This window comes from Gobius niger, assembly GCF_951799975.1.
Source record: "Gobius niger genome assembly, chromosome: 11".
In the NCBI taxonomy this organism is placed as follows: Eukaryota; Metazoa; Chordata; class Actinopteri; order Gobiiformes; family Gobiidae; genus Gobius; species Gobius niger.
In genome coordinates, this window is record NC_136862.1 from 26728956 (window position 1) to 26752686 (window position 23731).

At 42.2% G+C, this 23731-nt stretch overlaps 1 protein-coding gene across 1 annotated transcript in view; it reads left to right on the plus strand.

Annotated features, from left to right (window-relative positions):
- The window catches only part of LOC306970116 (polypeptide N-acetylgalactosaminyltransferase 10-like), an 82547-nt gene that overhangs the window by 53710 nt on the left and 5106 nt on the right, over window positions 1-23731 (plus strand). The window contains exons 5-8 of the mRNA XM_079565976.1: window positions 12202-12387; window positions 14346-14529; window positions 18574-18691; window positions 22005-22112. Coding sequence (XP_079422102.1) covers window positions 12202-12387; window positions 14346-14529; window positions 18574-18691; window positions 22005-22112 — 596 coding nt within the window. The remainder of the gene's footprint in view (window positions 1-12201; window positions 12388-14345; window positions 14530-18573; window positions 18692-22004; window positions 22113-23731) is intronic.

The window sequence follows — 23731 nt, forward strand, 5'->3', positions numbered from 1 at the left end:
TGATATTCCAATTACAACTTTAAGATCTCGAGGCATTGATTATGCATTGCGCAAGTGAATTGATATTGATGGTGTTTTGAAACAGCCAGTCCCAATATGCGGTCAGTGGGCCCCAAAAGTAGCTCACACCCACCCAAAACATGAGTGATCCACCTCCATGTTTCACTGTAAGATTGGTGCTCCGTTCATCACAGGCCTTGTTGACTCCTCCAAATGTAACGTTTACTGTTGTGGCCAAAAATTCCCACTTTGGTTTCATCATTCCAAATGACAGTGATTCAGAAAAGTTGAGGCTTGTCTCTGTGCTGTTTGGCATATTGTAAGCAGATACTTTGTGGCATTTGCGAAGTAATGTGTTTTTTCTGGCGACTTGGCCATGCAGACCATGTTTCAAGTGCCTCCTTATTGTGCATCTCGAAACAGTTTTTTTTTTTTTCCAAGAGTTGTGTTTTTCAAATGAAGTTATCTCTCAGTTTTTCTTTTCAACCACAATTTTCCTGCCAGTTGTTACTGTCATTTTTGTCGGTCGACCTGACCGTGGTTTGGTTTCAACAGAATCTGCATTTTCCACTTAGAGTTTGCACACTGATGATTGATACCTTGGATATCTTTTTTTTGTTATCCTTTCCCATACTATAGAGTTCAACGGTCTTTTCTCGCAGATCCTCTGACAATTCTTTTGCTTTCCTCATGACTCAGAAACCAGAAACGCCAGTGCTGCACTGGATGAAAGATGCAAGGGTCTGTCAGATAGCCCAGAATTACAAACACATGCTTACCTTTAGTATCCATCCATTCAAACCTGTGTGTGTCCACTTGTGTTTGTATTACAGGCCAAGATCACCAGGGTATATAAACTTTAGATCAAGGTCTTTTTGGTTTCGTTTTTCATTCTAATTTAAAAAGGGTAAATTCAGTTGTTTGACCATAAATGGCTTTACACAACCACTAACGATGAGTGAGCAAAAATTCTGCTTGGTTATGCAAACTTTTGAGCACAACAGTATATGGAAAAAATAGCCATCTTAAAAAGCAAACCCATGTTGCTTAAAAGTAAAGTGAAGCTGAAGAGAAACCCAGTGTTCAGAAGCTGCTGGTGCTATTTTGTTGCCTGTCTCCCTGGTGTGTCCCCGTCACTCCTGTCGTCTGCGTCCCTTCAGTAAATGCCTGGTCTCTGCCTCTGTCACCGGCTCCGCTTTTGTCCACCAACTCCCCACAGTAATAAAAGCACAGATCTTTTCTAAGCGCCGCAGCGACTTCAGCGGAAAATAATACAGGGCAGTGGCAGCTGGAGAGGGTGTGTGTGTGTGTGTGTGTGTGTGTGGGGGGGTGATCTGTTTTGCTGCAACGGATCTCAAGTACGATGAAAGAAAGCACCCGCCGCCTGAGCCACGCGCTGACAGGAACTTTTTAAATTGTTCGAGAATAAGGGATTTGAGACAGCTTCTGAAACCTCTGATATTTTAGCAAATGAAATGCATTTTATTTGTAAAGCATGCATTTAAAACAGACAAAGTGCTGTACAGACTAAAGCGCAATAAAAGAGCTGTTTTGAGTGGCGCCAAAGAGAAGAGAAAGAACATTTCTTGTTAGAAGATAATTGTTCTTTCTGTAAAAGTGCACCTTCATATGAAAATACTTTCACTTTTAATTGCCTACTGTTGTACACTTCCTGATAATTCGGAAGATATTTAATGACTTTAATAATTCATTTTAGCTGTTTTCTAAAAACCCAGTCTGTCATTTTTCATTCACTTGGTGTTGATGAAATAATGGGTGCCAATCTGCGCCAATGGGCTTTTCAGCCACGACCAATGACAGGTTTTTAGTTCAACAGTGCTACTTTCTTGACTTTAGTGTGAGCTGTCTTTGAGTCACATAATTACAAGAGGAATGTCCTACACTGATGCAAGCACAAGGTGAAGTAACATGTTTTTTTTTAATGAAATGAACAAACCCAAGTTTAGCCTCTGAGCTAATAATGCCAAATGTAAATAAGATAAGATAATCCTTTATTGATCTCACAATGGAGAAATTCACTTGTTACAGTCGGCGTTCAAGAAGATCACTCAGAGTTGTGCAAAAACAGACAGGACAATGTGCAACCAGTTAAATAGAATAAACACGAGGTATCCCATGTACAACAAGCAGCAGAAATACAACAATAGGTGAACAACAACAATAAAAATAGGATAAAAACTAGAACAGGTCACATAAGTAAAATATCGGGGTGTAAAGTTACAGTCCTAGTGCAGGATGTCAATAAGTGATGCTGGTACAGGGAATAAAGTGCAGCTGATACAGAGATTATTGCACATGTTACTTCACTGTCTTATTGTACAGTCTGACAGCAGTGGGGATGAAGGCTTTGCGGTAGCGCTCCTTCTTGCACTGAGGGTGTCTCAGTCTGCCACTGAGAGAGCTCGTGTTAGCTCGTGTGAGAAAAGACAAAAACACAAACTAACTTGGACAAAAACGTTCCACCTCTGGAAAAACAAGCACCCCAGTCCACCATATGCCATAAATCTCTTGGGTAGCAACTGTTTCCTGTCTGTGTTTTACTCCTATGGGGAGTTAGCCATTTCAACCTGGATAGACTCAAACAGACAAAAGCAGGGATTAGGAAGATTTATTGACATGTATATTAGTTTTGGCGATCAGACCCCGGCGGTAGACATTAACATATGAAAGTCAGTATGGATGAACAGGTTGGAGTTAGGGATGTCTTCCCCCGGAGCCTGGACACTGGTGCTGGACTAGGAAACCCGTGAAGATGCAGCAGGGAGAAGCTGTGGGCAAAAGAGGTGGAGATGGGGTGGAGGCGGGTCGCAGCACAGCTGGGAAGCGAACGAACCGTGATTGCTGGGGCTTAAAAGAGGGACCGAGGGCGATGATCGGCTGTTATGGAGGTGCGGCTGTTATGTTGATGGGCTGAGGTGGAGGTGTGACCCCTCTCAGAAGCGATCATTGGCTGGAGGTAGGTGATGCTGGTTGAAGCCTAGGCTTAATGACTTGCAGAAATAAAAACATTTAAACGGTGCGTGGCAGAAATCAAACAGTTGTTGAATAATCAATCAACATGTTCACTTTACTTAGGATGTAAATACTTTTGTGTTTTTAGTTTATAGTATTTTAGCGTCGATCTAAAGGCTAACGCTAATTTTAACGTTAAAAAATGGTTAAATAGTAACACATTTTTAAGAAACACACACTTTTTGTTTTCTGTTTTTTTTAAAGCTTTTTAATTTACGTTGAAATGTAGACAGGAAGTAGACTTTCCTCTACACAGGCAAACAGGAAGTTAGTTCCGTACACAGAGCCTTTAGCCGATTCATTTGCCACTGTAATGTTGTGTCATGACCTCAGGTACCCAGTTTATTGTATGGACCATAACCAGTTTTAAATAATGCCGTTTGCCCGCGTCACCGACAGTGAGTGACTGATGGCGTGATCCCTTTGGCACACTTCCGTCAGCGAGCGAGGGCTGGTGTCACGCCGCTCCTTAACTTTGATGGATTCTTCTGGACTTTCGCTGTCCCAGCCCCAATCTCATTCCTCCCCGCTGCAAACCCCCAAAACACAGGAATATAATTCAACTCGTCTCTGAGGAGCGCCTCCAGATCCAGTCTTATCAGCCTCCAAAACAAATAAAGACGTTTTTAACTCGGCGCCTTCGCTGTGTTATCGGGCACACTGACAGCCGATGGGCACTGGGGTGGACAATAATTCATCAACGTATGCGAGTGCTATTAGCGGCAGGCTATTGATTTTTTTTTTTAAGCTGGTCATGTTTCTAAACAGAACTACTGCTAAGCGATACCAAATGTTTGTTTTCTAGTGATATTCACTGCTGTCATTTGTTGCCGCTATGGTTTAATAAGAGCCTTGTGTAATACTTTCTTACTTGTTTATCTTTTTTATCAACCAACAAAAAAGGTAATCTCATTTAGAACTCCTCAACGATTTATTTACAAAAGCTTTCCCTTCAGATTAGTAGCGTCTCAATTCTGTAGCCATCATTTTGTTTGGTGGGCTGCTCGAGAACATTATCTTTATTGTAGGGCTGCAGCTAATGATTGGATTGCTCAGTCCCTCCAGAATTTCGTTGGCAATTTGTGTGATTGTTGCGAGCTGAAATGCCAATTTTGCTATTTTTTCCAAAAGTTGTGATTTTATTTCTGCTTAAGCCAATGTACTCCATCCAACCAAAGAGAAAAGAAAAGACTTAAAATAACCGTTGTTTTAAATTGTTGGATCATCTATGAAACAGAGCACATCCATGTGAATAATGGGAGAAAAAACAGGCAACTGACACGGACTCTGAGAAAACTCTGAGCCCTCACAGAGCAAGGCACCGAGCAGAGCAGAGCAGATGACGAGTATCTGTTCATTCATTAACAGTGAACTTTGGCTCCAGTTCGACAGCAGTGACTCTTAATGTTTGCTTTAAAGCACCTCACACCACAGTAGAGGCGAGCTAAACGCACACGCAGCGTTTAACTGCCATAAAAAAAAGCCTATCTCCAAATAAGGATCCAGTAGCAGAGAAATGAGACTTGGACCCAGGGTTGAAGGAGCAAAGGGCGTAGATCGCTGTAAAGTCAGACCGAGGTGAGTGACAGGAGGACGGGGAACAGATGCAACAGCCCTCTGAGCTTCAGTCTGAATGATTTAAACCCCACCATTTCCTAAGCACAAATATAACAAGTGAAATGTATTTAACTGATCAGAAACTCATTTTAGTTGTGGGGAACGTTGCAAAGTAAGGGATTTGTTTAGTTGCGAAGGAAATTGCGGATTATTGGAATAGTTGCGACCCATGACTGCACTCCCTAGTACGACTCAAACCTCTTCATCAAGTTTGCAGACGGCACAACAGTGGTGTGTCTCATCAGCAACAGAGATGAGTCAAACTACAGGAGTGAGGTTAGCAGTCTGAGCATGTGGTGCACACAGCCACACGCCACACCGCCTTTGGTATGCCCGATGCCGTCAGCCCACGGAAGCTAAGCAGGGAAGGGCCTGGCAGGACTTGGATGGGAGACCGTTTGGGAACACCAGGAACCCCGGCGAATGTAGTGAGTGAGTGGTTGGTGGTGGTCGTGATGTTTTTAGCAACTTATTATTATTATTATTCACCCGCAAAGGGGACCTCACCCTACACATCCATCACACAGTCTCTTCAAGGTAATGCCTTGAGGGAGGAGATTGCGGAATCCACAGGTCAGTTCCAGTCGGCTGAAGAACAGTTTATTACACAAGGCCATCAGGAAGCTGAACTCCTTGCCCCCCCCCTGTGTTCCCACCCCTCTCCCCCCCACCCCCCGCTCCACAATCAAGGATGAGAGGAATATAGTTTCAAATCATTCACAAATGGTTTGACAAATGAAAAAAAAAAAAAGAATTGAAAGTTTGCTTTGAAAGTTTGCTCGATTTTGCGTTATAGATTGCAGTATCGTGAAATCCTGGACAGACTGTTATTATTTTACATTAAGCTAAAGAGTTGCTGCTTGGTATAGTCAAAATTATGGCGTGTTTTGGCATTTGTGTACGTATTTTGGATAACAATCACTTCCCTTTACATTAGTTGGTGTTTATTTCAGTCATCCTTTGTCGAAAAGGTTGGGAATCTCTGCTTGAAAAGATTAATCAACGGCGTAAATGGACAAGATGCTTTGTCTTGCCCTTGTTGTACTGAAGCAATTGAATACGTTTTTTCTCCCCACTAGATCAAACAGTGTTTATGTTGTTTGTACTGAGACTCGGGACCAGACGCGTCGCGCCAGAGAAGGCTCACTGAGTTCAGCTTTAGCGTTTATTTTCTGTTCCTTTTTAATTGGCGCTGGCTTTGGAAATGAGAATCGCTCTCCGGGGGTTGAGGCTTCATTAGCACCTGCTGCTGTCCAGACGCCGAGAGGAAGCAACAAAGTATGTACAGACGAGAACTCGCTGTATGTTTTCCAACTGTTTTCCAGCGGTTCAGTTTCTGATATCAGGTGTCTCAGTAATATAGGCTGGGATATTTGGCAGCCTTTGCATGTCTGAGTCTTGCCAGGGGATCTCTTGACACTTTTGCGTATGCCACCAACATCTTGTAATGAGTAAACACAAAATGAATAAAAAGGCATTTGAGAGATCGTCAAGTTTTTTTTCTGTTCAGTTCAGTTTTATACTTACAGACTTTTTCCCACCCACGCCTCTGTTTTGCCAGTCTTGTCATGCTTTGAGTGAGTGACACACTGATAACCGATCAAGTTTCTGAAGAAGAAGAAGAAGAAGATAGCTTTAAACCTCTCAAATGCAATATGAAGAAACTAAGCGCTCATAAATTGTAATACAAGCGGCAGCACGATCTTGACTTTAGAAACCATTATTTTTTGGGGGCACATTACCCACCACTACCCTTGTTGCTTTGAATCAAAGATCGACCCATTCAATTCCGCTGGGAGAGCTTATCAACTAACCAAAAGATTGATGAGAAAACGATTTGTACTTCGAAAGACCCATTCTTACTTAGAAGGTCATGCAGATTCCATTGAGAAACGGCCAACGCATTCAGTGACAGTACCAAAGCCTAGGGCTGCTCGATTATTGAAAAAATAATAATCACGATTATTTTTTGTCATAATTGAAATCACGATTATTCAAACGATTATTTGTTGCCTTTAAAAAAATCCATCAAAAAAGTGACAAAAATTCATCAAAAAAGTGACAAAAATCCATCAAAAAAGTGACAAAAATCCATCAAAAAAGTGTCAAAAATCCATCAAAAAAGTGACAAAAATCCATTAAAAAGTGACAAAAATCCATCAAAAAAAAGACAAAAATCCATCAAAAAAGTGACAAAAATCCATTAAAAAGTGACAAAAATCCATCAAAAAAAAGACAAAAATCCCAAAATTAAAAATTAGAAAAAAAAATGTGAAAAAAAATATTGAAAAAAATATATATATTTGAAGAAAAAAAAAATGAGAAAAAAAATTATAATCGATTTTTTGCGATTATGCTAATTTTGTAATCGTTTACTGTTGTAATCGAAATCGTAATCGAATTTCGATTAATTGCAAGCCTATGCCATCAGACGACAAAAGAAAGGCCATTGCCCACTGAATAAAACCATCTTACTGTAGAAACTTTCCATATCCGCTTCCATCCCTCAGACCCTCCAATCTAGCTCCTAACTTGTCATTCTGAAACATGGGATTCCATTTTCATTTTCTCTCCAACATGAGGTCCCTGTCACAATCAACCCGAGGGACATATCCCCCCCCCACAATAATACAGCTATTAATCACTTTTTTCCCCGAGATCACGCTGGTCCTCGGGCATTAGACACTTCCCCCCGTCTGCGTTTGGAGACGGGAGCACGGGGTCACAGCGCCTCATTACCAGCGTTTAATCTGCTCCGGTAAATGGGGGAACGAGGCTTCTTCTAGGTTTACCGGCCATAAATCTCCGTAATGAGCGGGCGCCGACGTGGGCAAACACATTAGTCTTTATTAGAGAGTGAATCCAGGACACGTGGAGGCCCGGACCCCATTAACCCAAACCAGGGGAGAGCCGCGCGCGGAGAGCTCCACCTAGACAGGCCGTGATGCAAATTCATAAACTTTGGTAGAGAAATGATCGTTAAATAGGTCGTTTGGAAGGTTTATTATCGAAAAATGCGTGTTGTGTTTAGTTTCCTAAGTCCTTTGTCCTTTGCGGTGTACTGGCGCCAGCAGGTCTGATCTTTACCAACATTAGCATAAGATTCTACACACAGTACAATCACCATGTGTTCAAAGGAGTTCATGAATAATGCATTATACACAGGACTGTTATGTATTTCCATGTAAGATGATGTGCAGGACCTTGATTTTGCCCATTGACAAAGAAAATGTCACGTTGATGGCCAGCTCTTGCTAATTGCCTGCCCATGCTGTTCGAGAGATTTCTCTATTTAAATGAAGCCTGTTTAAAGTACAGATTTTGATGTTGATATTTACCCAGCCGCGGCAGAACGATTTCAGATCCCAGTCAAAAAATAAAGCTCTGCGTCTAAATCCAAAATCAGAAAGGTGCCTGCTAATTAGAAGGAGCTGTCAAACATGGGGGGGGATGAAGTTGAGACGTTTTCCTCAGATAATCGCAGTGGTGCGGCTGGGAAGAGTCTGCAAGTCTGGAAGCGCGTGCTGATGTTGTGTCCTTGGGCAAGACACTTTGGCTTGTGTTTGTCGAGGTTATAGGAGAAGAACGACCACCTTTCTCAACCAACGGTGGAAATGAATGAATGAAATGCTCTTACTTGGTTATACATTTTTAGTTGTATTGTTAGAATGGAACAGAATGCATTTATTGTAGCTTTAAAGCAGCACTAAGTAACTTTACCTTAATAAACCCTTTTCGTAGTGACCACAATTTCAGCTTTCCTGCACCGGGTCGGAGGCTTCAATACACACTCATGGAATCACGAAGAAGAAGCTAACAGGCTAGCGGGCAAAGCTAACTGCGGGCTAGCGCTACTCAAGCAGTATTTACAGCCAAGTTTGAGTGAAAAAAATGATCTACATTGTGTAATTGGATGTACAATATCCGTCTCTCCCTTTGTCTTTTCTGTCAGCGTAGTATTTACTGTCACGGACAATTAATGAGTAAAAAAACGCAACTTGCTACGACACCTGCAGTGGCGCTTTTGGCCTCTAGGGGCATGAGTTACTTAGTTCTGCTTTAAAGAGCATATGGCAGGTTTTGAAAATATGACTAATGAAGTAATGTTGGGAAGAAATGTATTTTTATTTGAATTTTTAAGCTGCTGACAGGAAGTGACATAGATAGAGGTAAAGTTCCATAGCAGTTTGACCCCCTCATTTCCCTCTGACATAAGTTTAGAATTGTTCACCTCTACCTATGTCACTTCCTGTCAGTGTCAAATGAGGAAGTGAATCTATAAACCTCACAAAAACGGTCAAACTAAAGAAAGTTTAAATCTTAAATATAATTGTGTATGTTTTAACAAAAATTGTGTTTGAATTTCAACAGCTAGCCATGCTCCCAACTTGTTCCTAGCTCCCACGCAACTTTCCGCACAGGATTGTCGATCAAAACCCATTTCAAGGATGAACTTTAGGTACAGGAGCTCGAGTCCTTTCTTATCCCACACACAGCCCTGAAGCCTCACGGTACAGTCGGCTGTACTCGCGTTCCCGTGCCATGTCACTGACCTTAAACGCTCTGTCTGTCTGAAGACGGATCGAGGAGTCGCATCCAGGTTTTTATTGAACCGCTGCGAGCGACGCGTTTCGGAGATTTACCGCTTCATTTGGAGCAGGATTGATTTGTGTCCAAGGCCGTTCCGAAGAGCTGGAAGTCCTCGGGATGATTGACACGTGTCTTTTTCTGTCCGTCACTGTCTGCCATTCCGGGAAACTTACCGTCAGAATGGACACTCCTCCGACTCTTGAGTGGAGGCATTGTTCTGAACAGGCTTTGGCGGTTGAAGGAGTTTTAAAGTATAGGTTGCGTTCACGACATTCTAGAAAGTCGTGTCTTAAAATCTGTTGAACAACTGAATGGGAAAGGCAGTATTGGAAAGGAAAATCAACAAGCATTTAACTGATGGTTCTTTGGAAGTGATTGGTTTCACAAATGTGCCACATTCATCGTGTCTGTGTACATTGGTGTATGAATGAGAGCGTGAATGGGTGACTGGATCCTTGCTGTAAAGCGCTTTGGGCCTTTTAAAGTTAGAAAAGCGCTATATATAAGTTGAAACCATTTACCATTTGATCTCAGTTTGTATGTGCTGAGAGAGAAGACGCTGAACTTGAACATTTTTGTTTCACGTTGTGGATGCTCCAGCCGTTGCAGAGATATAAACCAAAAAACAAGTCCACGAGTCAGCTTTTTGTTACCATAGTTACCACCATGCAATTCTTCGCTGCACCGACTCAATTTTTCATTATTGATACAGACAGCGGCGTGTATCTGTGCACTAGCGGGGGAAAGGAAGTCTGCTGTTGTGGAGATCCCAATTTTTTCAATCGTCTGTATTCACCGTCTTCCGGAAGTTCCCGTGGGCGCCGCCATCCATTGTGGCCACCCCTTCTCTCGTATTAGTTTACATAGGACTGCAGATGTCGAGAGAAAATCAGTTGCTACACGGACACAAAGCCGCTTTCAGGCCGCCCAGAGAAACAGTGCAGTGGCGACTTGTCGGTGGTGAACATTTTCCCTCATTCTCAGCTTAGTGAACAGACTTCGCACTCTACCTGGAGAGTCATGACAAAGGAAGTGCCGAACTGTGGCAAAAAGGCCTAAGGTGAATAGGGTTTTTAGAATGTTGTGATGTGATGCTAACGCAACCTATTGTTTGGATTGTGTTTTATTTTTAAAGAGAGGATTATATATTTTTGTGCTGCCTTTTTTCCCTTTCTTTTGTAACTGATTAGGTTCTAGAATTATACTTAAATGGTAACAATGATGTGTCTAATTAAACCTGATCATTGTGTAGACACAGAGTTTAAATAATTGTCTACATTTTGCCAACAGGAGTGAGAAGAAGCAACAATTTCTGAATGCTTACTCAACTCTAACAACAAATGGACGCCCTTGACTCTACATTTAACACAAAATCATCACACACAGTTATACAGTATGTGAAAGATTGCTTTATCAGCACCATCAGCTGTTTTCAAAGAAGTTTGTATTTCCCCCGACCTCCAAAAACATGCTGGTCAGGGTTGGCCCACAGTGGCGGCGTGGCTCAGTCGCAGCGGCTCAGGACTAACACCTGAACGCTATTTGTATGTACGGTTGTACAATGACAAACAAAGCACTTACTTTACTTTATTTCCTGTTTGCAAATTGAACGTGAGAGCAAAGTTAGTCTTTTGTTGCTTGCATCTGCTAGCTCCTCAACTCCATCCAAACACTTTGGTTTTATATCTTTGTCTTTGTGCGCAATTGGCGTCTTTATCTCAGGGGGGCAATCTTGGGTGCAGATGTTTTCAGAGTGTCCCGTAAAAAAAAGCCCGAAAAGCTCAGTTAAGTTTACAGCCATCGGCGAGGCTTTACTGGGAGCCACATGGCAGCGACAGATGTCCCTTGTATCAGCGACGCGTTAAACCAACTTTATTTTACATTTCATCCTTGGAGGAAGAACAAAAGAATCCACTTTTTTTTTATTATCGCTTTTTGTTACTGGTGCTCTTTATGTTGCTTAATTTGCCGAATGTTTCAGAAGAGCCGCAGCCTTTCTTTGCAAGCTTTCAAAGCCTTATTTCTCACAGTGCACAATGCCCCCATATTCTGAAACCTTGTTCGAAGAGATCACAGAGAAACGACAATTATTTTTAATACCACCAATGGAGCAGAAATTCTGAGCAGAAATAACACAGCAGTTGAGACGCGATGCTGGCGTGTTCGCACAATTTAAACGTTATGCTTTATGCTTTTTCTTTTGCTTCAGATAAAAAGCCTTCGCAAAGTTCCTATTTTCTCCCTTCCAAAAAGTATGTCTGAAATGCTGCGTGTTCAACACTGAACACTGGTGGTTGCATTTTGAGAAGTGAGAAGGGATTTAGAGGCCTGTGATTCTGCATTTACTTCATCCCTCTCTAGTGCATTAGAATAATATCATAGTAGCTGTGTTTTAAGATGACATTTCATTTTCTCAGCCTGGGGTGTTTCGTCGAGATAGAATCCACTGCTTTGAGTCGTTAATTAGCAAATCATTGTGAATGTTTGACTGAGTTTAGTTAGTTAAAGGGCTTGTCATTTTATCATTATCCCAATCTTAGGTGACACAGTCTCCATATTGCAAGAAGCTGAGATGTAAGGTTCAAATCAATGAGGTCGTCCGAATGTGTACAAGCTCAGTTTTAGTCCGGATTTTGCTAATTTTGTCACATTTTAACCTAGTTTTGGTCCTTATTTGTTTTATTTGTGCCTTGTTTTGAAACAATTTGAATCAAATGCTTACAATTTCAACTACTTCCTTTAGTTTACAATTTAAAAGCAGCCAGTTGTTTTCACCACATGGTTGTTTTTTTGTTTCTTCAGTTAACAAGATAACAACTTGTAATCATCAGCAACTACTGCAGCCTCCTGAACTGAAATACTCCTTGTTTGAGACAAAATTGGCTAAAATATCGGGGAACGAACAATGCCGTGTTTTCCAGGAGGGTCATTTTAATCATTTGTCTTTCTGTCTCCCCTCAGAGCACCTGAAGGGGGCGCTGGAGGAGTACATGGTGCGTTTCCCTAAAGTGCGTATCCTGAGGACGAAGAAGAGGGAGGGTCTGATCAGGACTCGGCTGCTCGGCGCCGGCGCCGCCAGAGGAGACGTGATCACCTTCCTCGACTCGCACTGCGAGGCCAACGTCAACTGGCTCCCCCCACTGCTCGGTGAGAGAACTGCAACTCATCGTGACAATAATAGAAACTTAATAACATTGGCATAGTGGGGCGGCACAATATGTTAAGTCCTTATTCAACGCACTGGTAGGTCAAAGATAAATACATTTGGAGGATTAAATCTGATCTGACCTTCTGACTATTTGAATCTGAATTAAGACTGTTTTGATTTAGACACAGTTTGACTTGAAAAATAATAGTTTTGCCTTAGATGGATGGACAGACAGGCGGACAGACAGACAGACAGTATTTTGTTAGAACCATAGACATAATATTTATTGACTGTCATTGCTCACTCCTTCACATTTACATTCTCCATTCGAGAGAGAATCCATGATGGCAGCTCAATCTCCTCCGACAGAGCATGTTTCAAAAAAGGGCAAAAGGTGGTAAATTACGCCCCCGTGAGGCAGCTGAGCAGCAACAAGCCTCTAATCAAAGCTCACAGTTAAAGCATAACTGAGTTACTCATGCCCCTAGAGGCCATAAACGCCACTGCAGGTGTTGAAACATGTTGTGTTTTTTTACTCATTAATTGTCCGTGAGAGTAAATACTACGCTGACAGAAAAGACCAAGGGAGAGAGGGATATTGTACATCCAATTACACATGGCGATCATTTTTTTCACTCAAACAATACTGTTTAAGTGACGCTAGCCCGCAACTAGCTTTGCCCTTTAGCCTGTTAGCTTCTTCTTCGTGATTACATTAGTGCGTATTGCACCCCTGACCCGGTGGCAGCGAAGTTGCAAGTGTGGTTTTCTGGCCAGAGACACCAAGGGGAGATGAAAGACCCCCTAACATCCCATTAACACTTGTATTGCCCCCAGAGGGACTACGGAAAGAATTTATTAAGGTAAACAAGTTACTTAGTACTGCTTTAAGACTTTAAAAATAAATATAACAAAAAAAGTATGGTTGAAATATGATTCTCTTCCCAGCGTTGTTGGAGCCAGGCTTTTAGGTCGTTTTTGACACTTTTAAAGTCTATTATTGAATCGAGGACCAAAGAGAAGTGCTTTTCTTCGCCCATTGACTGGAACTCACTGTGTCAAAATGGATCACAATAGCACAATAATATTGTTAATGCAGAATTTAAAAAAATAATACTTCGAATACACTTCTTTTTCCTAGTTGTTAACAGGGTCCGGGGATTGAGAGGAACACCCACCTCGACAAAAAGAGGATTTCTGCCATTTGTTAAAAAAAAATTCAACATTTATAACTTCCAAAACTTGAGCATTACACGTGCGGCTTTGCATTTAAATTGTTACTCAAACTGAAACTGTGGGCCAAGTTTTGAAGTGGGAGAAAAGGCACTAGCAGCTCAAAGTGTTTTTGAAGGACCCTCTGAAAGAAGTGGTCCTTGAGTCGGAGGTGTGTGGCCAAACACTGGAGATGATGTTGAAATATGACAACGGTGATGCTGAAATACCAGAGTGCACTGCATGTTTACCCCCGTCTGAGGGTTACACAGAAGATGGGAGGTGTTAACAACAGCAAGGCTATAATTATTACGGCAATGGTTTAATCACTGTATTAGTCAACATACCATGTCTCCACCACGTACAAGAAGACAGACTGGAGAGATTAACTAATGTTACAGGTACAGAACAATGCAATAACCACAATGTGAACGCCTGTCTTTCATTATTGGTCGAATGCAATACCTTCTTATGCAATATTATGTTATTTTGAGGCGTTGTTCACACCTTGGAAATGACATGTTTGGCGTTACGCTTCCCCAAGTGATCATCCGTTAAGCTACATCTGCCCAGGATTATGGTTTAGGGCGGAAAACTGTATACCATTTGTCGCAGAGAGCTTATCTCAGAGGCTGCCATTTTAAACATACAGTTTAGTGCGGCTGCAGATAATGCCTTTTACAAAACCGTCTCCACAAAGTATGTATGAAGCACTCTGTTTTGATCTTTTTTCCATATCTTTCAGACCGGATCGCCAAGAACAGAAAAACCATCGTGTGCCCCATGATCGACGTCATCGACCACGATAACTTTGGCTACGAGACTCAGGCGGGAGACGCCATGAGGGGAGCGTTCGACTGGGAGATGTACTACAAGCGGATACCCATACCGTCCGAGCTGCAGCAGGACGACCACAGTGAACCCTTTGAGTGAGTTTTAGAAGAACTTCTCTATTAGGCTTTTGTCTTTATTTTTATTTTTTTTATTAGATCTAGGCCATACTTTTCTAATTTTTAGCCGTGTTATAATGTTGTTCCATTTACCGTTTATTTTGTTTTCAGGGCAATGTTATATTAGGGCTGGGCAATGAAGTGAAAAAGTCGGATTGACTGTGATTCATAAAATCACGTTAAAGGCACACTGCGTAACATTTTGGATTGTACTGTAATCAAAGAATGGATGAGGACCTAACTTTTTTAAATCTCGTATTTGGCTGCCTCTAGTCCACATCTCCATGGAAACGAGCTGGAGACGTCCCGCTCCCAGTTACAAGTTACAATCAGATCTCAGCAGCAAAAAATATCTGTATTATTTTCTATTTATTGGGTGAAATATTACACCGTGTGGCTTTGATTATTGTTGAAAGTGTGTGTTTTCTCTTCTGATGCTGATCCGATACTGATCCAATACAGTCACGTTGGTCCGGTAAACCTCCAGGACTGCAGATTCATGGCCGTCTTTTGTATCGGACCCGATCCAGTCATCAAATCCGATCCGAGACTCTCAAAATGCCCGGATCAGCTACCGATGCTGAATATCGGATCAGTACAACCCTAGTTCATCAGTCTCATCTAGGCATATATGCAATGGACATGTAAGAAAGGTCAATCAATCAATCAGTTGTTTTGTATAGCGGGAGTTGCTTCACAGGACAAACAAAGTCCAAATAAACGTCGGCTGCAGGTGGTAACGAGCCGCATGGGGCGTCCCCCGTCCTTAGACTCTCCAGCACGGCGAGGAAAAACTCAAAAAGTGAGAGTAAAAAAAAAAAACTTTGAGAGAGCCACAGAAGGAGAGATCCACAAGGACAGGCTATAGCGACCCAGGGGCCAATGAGAGTCCCTCAGCAGACGGACCAAGATCACAGAACGTCCAGTCCTTCTTGTCCAATCCTTGTTGGCGGGGTTCCTCCGATCCTCCGTGGACAGGGCTGTAGACCGTGACAAGGTTCCCGGTGTGGACAGAGGACACCCCTTTTAGTTTCACATACACTTCAATAGAATATAAAAACTGCTATTGGAAGAAAAACATGTTATGTAATATCATCTTGTGAACGCCTCTTATATTTTTGAAGCCCACAAACTTTAACAAAATCGATGCGTTCAATGCTTATTGTGTTCACCACAAAGCGGCACTTGATAATAACCTCCATAGAAGAAGTTTGGCAGAATGTTTTTTTTTCTCCTCTTGAGTGCAGCAATGTTATTTGTGCAAAGAAATCCAGGTAGAATTTCTTGTTTTCCCCTCAGACATCATCTCAGGCCAGGAGGGTCCAAACGTTTTTTCATTGTGGGACACATATTGAAGTGTACAGCATGAAAGTTGGCTGCAATCTAGGTCCCTAATATTGCTAAAATTGCTAATATTTTTGTGCTCTTTCACACAAAAATGCTATAATTATATAGAATTATTAAACTCACAGAAGAAACTACCATCTTGGGCATCATGTACCGAGTCAACCAGCTACTGCCGCATGAAAATAAAGTTATGCTGTGTTCAATATGTTTTAAAACATATGCAAAAGTAAAACTGAAAAGCATCGAATTCAAAGTGGTGAGAAAAATGCTCAATCCAAATGTTATCTCGAAGTGAACACGGTTGCTGTGATTATATTCTATTGGGCGAGTGAAAGGCGTTCTGCGGACACGGTCTTGTTCCAGATTATAAAAATGAATGGGCAGACGCGAGGGACCGCTGAAGCGTTTGAGATACAGTAAGCGCACGGCCCGCCGCGAGATCAGACGCTAACAAAGAAGAAACGAAGTGGCGAGCGATCCGAATCAATGCTCCTTCAGTGAATTAGGCCGCTCCTTCTGCCCCAACCAAACGACCTTCATCAGCCCAAATCCAATTTAGACCCAAAGATTTCCATTCTCTGTCTGACTGACACTGGCTCAGAGGGAGGGAGGGAGTGAGGGATGCTGGGAAAGGCGTGGAGGACACCGCAAAAAAAAAAGAAGAAATGCCTACAGTAAAAATGATTTGAATCCAGAATACTTTCGTCATCGTCTGAGCCGCTGTGACAAGCTCACATTCATTTAAGCCAGTCGATCATCTGATGTCAGACCTGGAGGTTCAAAGCATCTACATTGCTTCATCCTATTGATCTTCTGACTGGTTACTCTGGTGGAGGTCAATGCGGCGAAATGGTAGGTATCACCCTCAGTGTCTCTAATTGAATCCAAATCGTGAGCAGGAGTCTCACGGTTGACCGGACTTCGTCGAAGAACAGGGATACCGGGCCGCTAACCCCACCGGCGTTGGGGGCAGAGGGAGACGTGAAAGAAACAAAAGCCAGACTATTTGATCTTTCTGTTTCTTTCATGGTCATATGTTAGCCTGCCTCACTCTGGCTCTCTGTTCCAAAGGAGAGTCTGGTGATTTGCCCGCAGCCTATACCAAAACTGCTTTCTTGTGCGCTTTGTATCAGTCCAATCACAGATGATGTAGAAGACTTTCAAATGGCGGATTATTCAACACGAACTTTAAAACTTTCTCACCTGTGATCAAAATAGTTTGGTAGTTCGCCTGTTGATTTGGCAGAATCAGTGCGATATTTCCTGTTGAATCTAATCTAATGTTTTCGCGCACGGAAGGTCGTCATGTTTGGAGGACCATGCGTTTCTCTGATTGTTTTATCCACTTGTCAATCTCGGCCTTCAGAACTCACGGAAATAACGCCGACCAGCAGTCTACATGTTTTTGTAAAGAATTGGAAAAATTGTGTTGTCTGGCTGGCCAGGCAAAGACGCTGTCAATCCAGGCAACATAACCGGACTTGCTGGTCTTTCATCATGAAGGGCATAAGGCATTTGATACATAAATGTGATCAAAAAGGACTAGAAATGTATACTTTTTCCTATTTTGGCCTTCAAAGTTTAACAAATCCGGCTAAGAATTAGATATGGAAAATTCTATCAAAAAATCGTTGGTGTCTGAATGTGGCAAAGGTTACATTAACCAAAAATGAAACTTCATTTACGGAATATTTTTCGCTTTGATGGAACATTTTGAAGGCCATCCGTCATCTTAACGGATTGAAAATCAAGCCGTAATGAAAGATGCAGCGTTGCTCTTTTTCTGACCGCACAGGGCTCTCTCTGCGCACCTCACTGTGGAACCCCGCGTGGTTTCGCTTTGTTAGAGCGCATGGATTTGGATGAACACACGAAGGACAGTGAGAGAAGAGGCGCGGTGCAGGCAGTACGAGCAGACGGCTCTGTCGGCGCGTGAAGTTCAGGCTATGAAGACGCATGTTGTGAACTGCTAAATATTGTCCCGTTCACCCACTGTTTCTTAAGCAATACATTAAAATTGAGAAGATGCAAATAATAAGCTCCAATTTACATTTGTATTAGTGTAATATGAGCCTTCATATTGAGGAGCAGATGAAGCTCTGATGAAGTCTTCCTCCTTTGAGACTTTTATGCACGAGTTTAAACACATTTCTTCAAAAAAACTAAAATGTGTTCCATAATTCTGTTCAGATCATGTTTGGTTTAGCTCCATTTATCCTGTAATCTAACATTTTTTTCCAAACATAAATTGTCCATACCATATATATATATTTCTTTTAGAAAAGCTTATAATGGGAGATTAATTCATGACGGATTAAAAATAGCTTATGTTGGATTTTTATATGACCCTGTCCGTCAAAATGATGGATAGAAATGATCCCTAACAAATGCAGTATGTGTTACTTTTAAGAAGAGATAAATGGGCTTTTGAATTTGAATGTACAATTTCTTATTGGACAAAAAAATCATTTGTTTCAAAAATGATTGGTTTCCAAGTGAAAGTTAACAGGCCCTGTTATGCTTTTTTTCCTTCATGTGTCCCCTCATCCCTGGAGCAGTCGATAAAATCAAAGACCTACAGTACCGCTATCGAGTCTTTGCAACTGTCCGTGAACTGTCTACAGAAACCATGTGACGCTGTGGTTTAACCTGTGTGTATGTGATGTCTGTGTGCAGGTCTCCGGTCATGGCGGGAGGGCTGTTTGCTGTGGACAGGATGTGGTTCTGGGAGCTGGGCGGATACGACACGGGTCTGGAGATCTGGGGAGGGGAACAGTACGAGATCTCATTCAAGGTAAAACCAACAGGAAGTGGATGATTTATGATTTATATGTCAATGCAATCCATTGAAATCAGTAACATTTTATGGCCACAATACACTCAATCAATATACAGACTAATTGTTAAAAATCAGCCATTTTCAAATCAGTTCATTTTATTTGTAAGTGCTTCATTTTAAGGATACGATAGTACAGTTCTACAGTAGCATTGGCAAATTAGATTATAATAAAATCCTCCAGATTTTTTTCAGTTTTAAATGATATCATAGAAACGCGCCTGGTTTCTATCCTTCCGTCACTCGGCAGCAGTCGATCTCCAGCATGTTTCATTCATTCAGCCCACTCATGCGTTTAAAGCTGCGCCTCGGGTTCTCCCTGTTCCCCTCATGCTCGGGCACTTGTTGATGTCAATACCGCTTTCCGCTCCCGCTTGATCCGCGGCACGCCTCGCCGCGTCCACATTCATCATCCCGCAACCAGAAACCTTATTAGATTAGGCTCTTGTCTGTTGTCCCCCCCCCCCCTCCTTCTTGAATTATTCTATAGAGCGGCCGTAAACGCTAAGGACGCGGGCCGCATGCTAACAACGCGCTCAAGGGCTGTTGTTATAATTGAATCCCGCTTTGAGTGAATAAAAAGCCAGGAGAGTATTTTTGATTGGACGCGCTGGGACTAGGCCCCGTGATTTGAGCCGCTTCCTATTAATAAAAAATTCACGGCTCGATCTAATTTAGTGGCAGTTGTTTTCCCCTCCGCTGCGTCCGCGGGGTTTACGGCTCCTCTCCAGAGACAGGCCAAGCTCCAACGTTTGCAAATAAATTGTCGACAAGAAGAATAAACGCGTTTACAGCGCGTTGCATTAAATTAACTGGCGGGATAAAAAACCCACTGCTGCTGGTGGAAAGGGAGAGTTGGGAGTATTATTTAATTAAGGAGTAAATAAGTAGCCAGAGTGCAGCCGGTCTGTTGGGAGCGTCTATTGTCAACATTCTGTAACCGAGCCCCGGGGCGCGCAGCCACAAGACCAAAGCTACAATCTGGGGTGAGGAGGATTACTTTACTTTACCTAACTGTCGGCTTAAGGTCAGCACACACTACAAGACTTTTATCCCCGGTTTTGCTCTCATTTTCAGTCGCACCGAGTCTTCTCGAGCCATGGGTAGTCGAAGGTAGTCGCGTCTCGTAGTGTGGGGGGACAAGGGATGTGATCCACTTTTTTGAGCTCCTGATCCGATCCGATATTTTGACACTGATCCGATCCGATACTGATCATATACAGTCTTTTTTTTATTATTATGTGTTTATATAATATATTAGTCTCGCCAACCAGACTCCGCTTCTTTATAGAAGAGGGTCTGGCAACACTCCATTGAGCGCTTTCAAAGGAAGTGACGCAGCGATATGGAGCCTACCGACCAATCAGAGCAGCTCCCTGAACGGGCGTCACGTTGTTGCGCCTTTGTTTTGTAGTTTTTCAACACAAGCAACCACTTCACGTAATGCTCCGGTTTGCTTGTATTCTGAAGTTTTTCTGACATAAACGACAGAAGTCATTTACTGAACTCCGTGTGGCTGGAGCGCCATTGTTAATGTCCGAATGACTACAGTCTTGCTCTTACGATTCTCAGTCGTTTTGTGTGAACCCCCAGACATTCTATAATCGCACTAAATCCAGTCGTGTACTGTGGACCCCCCCAAAATTGTGTAGTGTGTGCTGACCTTTACCCTATTGTGCATGTTCTGTGTTGACAGGGAGAACAAGCAAACTCAACTCTAAAAGGCTCGGGCATTGATAGTTGGTACATGAATTATGCCGCAATCAGAGACATATTATTAGTAGAACATCATCCCTCACTCCTCACCATTTACACAAGATGGCTGCTCCGCCTTCCTCTACAGAGCATGTTACGACACAGAAAGGCGGCAGCAGATCCCACAGTTCTCCATGACCGCTCAATCCCGAGAGCTAAAACTTAAAAAAAAAAAAATAATAAATAAAACATACACAGAACAAAGTTAAAAATATGATTCTCCCCTCAGAGTTGTTACCGGAGGAAATAAAAGTGTTTGGTGCTATAAGCCTTTAAGTTGTTTTGGGCATGTGTAAAGTGGCGTTCCTCGCCACTAGGGGGTGGTATCGCAGCAATGTCGGCACCCCCGCCATGAGGACATGAAAGAGAAGTGCTTTCCTCACCCATTTGCCACAAGCCTGGCCTTAGCCGTCCGTAAACTCGGGTCAATTATAATTTCCCTACATGTACGCCTGGGTCTGATCTCAGTGGCCTCGTTACATCGGTTGAATTTCAACCTACCATTCAGCGAGCGGGGAGGCGGGTGTTGTAGGTGTCGTCAAGCATGTGTGCCGCATTTGCTGGTTGTAGTTTGGCAATGGCGGCGGATACGAGCTAACTCGGCTCCCAAATATCCAGAAATTAAAACTGAAGCATTGAACTGTACAAGGAATGCTCCCAAGAGTTGTGATAGAGTTGTGATAGAGTTGTGATAGAGTTGTGATAGAGTTGTGATAGAGTTGTGATAGAGTTGTGATAGAGTTATGATAGAGTTATGATGGCTCGCTTCACTCACTCGGGCGCGTTCATCCCTCCCACCTGATAACGGAGCTCAATTGTGAAGATCCAGACCCTTGTATGAAACGCAATGAGTACGAGGCTATGGTAAAACCAGGCTAATTTGCCACAATTGCGCCTAAAAATGTAATTAAAAAAAACATTCAGTTGGATTCAAACTGACATTGCATCTAAATTTCTTGGAAAACAAAGACATTGTTCATCTATTTTTACTGCATTGAGCTGCAGTTGTTTTGCCAAAACTGTCTTGCTCAAATGTTGCCTGTTTCAATCTTATTTCATTTTGAATATAAAAAGTTCCCATTCATCTGTTTGAAATATTCTAAGAAGTTAAGCATGCACAGAATATTTTGGGCTTAAAAAAATATAGCATTTGAGCATTAAAATGGTAATAAAAGCATTGCATTTGACTTGCCGCTACCTGTATAAACCCTGAAAAATGACCTGCTTATTAGGAAGAAAATCTGTATTTTTATTTCACCATTTATGTTTCAATAAGGATTTGCCAATATCAACATGTATTGATTGATCATAATAATGTCCCTTTTATGCCAGCCTTTTTGAACATTATCAACATGGATATTGGAATGATGCGTTTTCTGGCTTGACGTTATCTCAAAATGTGAATAAATTGTGATCTGTTTTAGGCGGATTATCTCGAAAACATAAAGTATCAATGAAAAAATGTGGAACTGTGTGATTTGTAGTTGACGGGAATTTGCTCTCTGTCCCGTTGCAGGTTTGGATGTGCGGGGGCAGGATGGAGGACATCCCCTGCTCCAGAGTGGGGCACATTTACAGGAAGTACGTCCCGTATAAGGTCCCAGGAGGAGTCAGTCTGGCCCGGGTGAGATTTACCACATGAGTGTTCTTGTTTGTAAAGCTGTGGTAATTCTTTTGTGGGAGAGTAGACTTTTTTTTGGCACCATAGATCAACAATGTGACATTTGCGAAAGGAAAACACAGAACGTGCGCTGTTGTGTTTCTCAATATTGCACATTTTCTTCCACTTCGGCTGAGACGTGCTTCTAATAAACTCAAGTGAACAATCGGGACGTGCGGAGAGTCTGTGAGAGCCCGAAACACATTTAGGCAACAGCTGAGAGATTTCAGGTTGTGCAGCTTTACGAGACAGAGATCTTAATCATTTGGGGGAAATGTGTTGGTAATTTTAATCATGGTTTTTCCTTTAGCTTTGTTTTAGACCTGATGGAGTCTGAGCTCAAAATGTAAGTGTTTATGCGACCTGTAAACTGATCTAAACTCATCTAAATATAATGACTTTTCGGTTACCTTCTATTTTGACAGGTTTTTATGGATTAATTAAGAGTCTCATGTAGGACTCATTTGTATGCCAGATGCCCTTCCTGTCACAACCAGCCACAGTGATGCGTTAAAGTGATAGTCTGGAAGTCTAAATGTTTTACACATTTTTATAAAATGTCTTGCATTTTGATTTAAAGTAAGTAAAAATATATACTGTATATATTTTATTTCTAAAGTCCCTCCTACCCGGATTTCGGCAACTAATCAGAGTCGAGTATCCTCCCGCGTTGACCAATGAGACGAGCTTTTCCTGTGAAGCAGCCTGTCAGGTCCAATCAGGGGGGAGGGGGAGGAGCATGATCGTTTAGTTTTGGAAATTCTGTTCCTGCTCACCTCATATGGCAAAATAAAAGCTCATTCATGCTTCACAAGATGCAAGAACTTTCCACTTTAGCCTTGTAAGCATGGAAGTGTCTTCAGTTACAAAATGTTTCCATGGTTACAAGGCAAAAATGGGCTTTCTAGTTAAAGAGGGGAGGATTTTGATTGTTTACTTTAAAATCTCACTCTATCTCTCCTCCCTTTGCAAACTTACAGACTATCACTTTTACCCAGGACTCTGCAACAGTATGTGCTTTGATGGGATTTGAAGCCCTTCTGTTTCCAGCTAAATGTTTTACCCACTACAGCACAAACGCATAGGCCTTTTAAAAGAATAACTTTGAGTGAGTGTGACAGTGTCACAGAAACCGCCAGCCAGCAATGTTTTTTTTTTTTTTTTTTTTTAAACAGCGATATTTCTCTGCACTTTTCTTGGAGATAAAGCGGGATTCCCTGGAGCTCTGAGCCACTGAACTCGCTGCACTGAGCCAGACTTTCGCTTCAGGCCAAAAGACAGAGCTCTAACCTTCCGTCGCATCCGTCACTGCCTCACTCTGCACTTTCCAATTCAGTCCCTCCAACCCTCACCGCTGTTTAATGCAGGATTCAGCACCACAGCCACACAAGGATCACACTGTGCTGGAAAACTATTATTCGCGTTTATTGCTGTGGTTCCGAAATGTTAGCTTTGATGTAATTGTCCAGCGACTGGATTTGTTTACTTCCAAGATGGCGTTCAATCCCTTTTGATATTTCCAAATAAAAGAAGTGACGAGTAAGAGAAATCTGCACAATTCTGGCCGAATAAATTTTAACAAA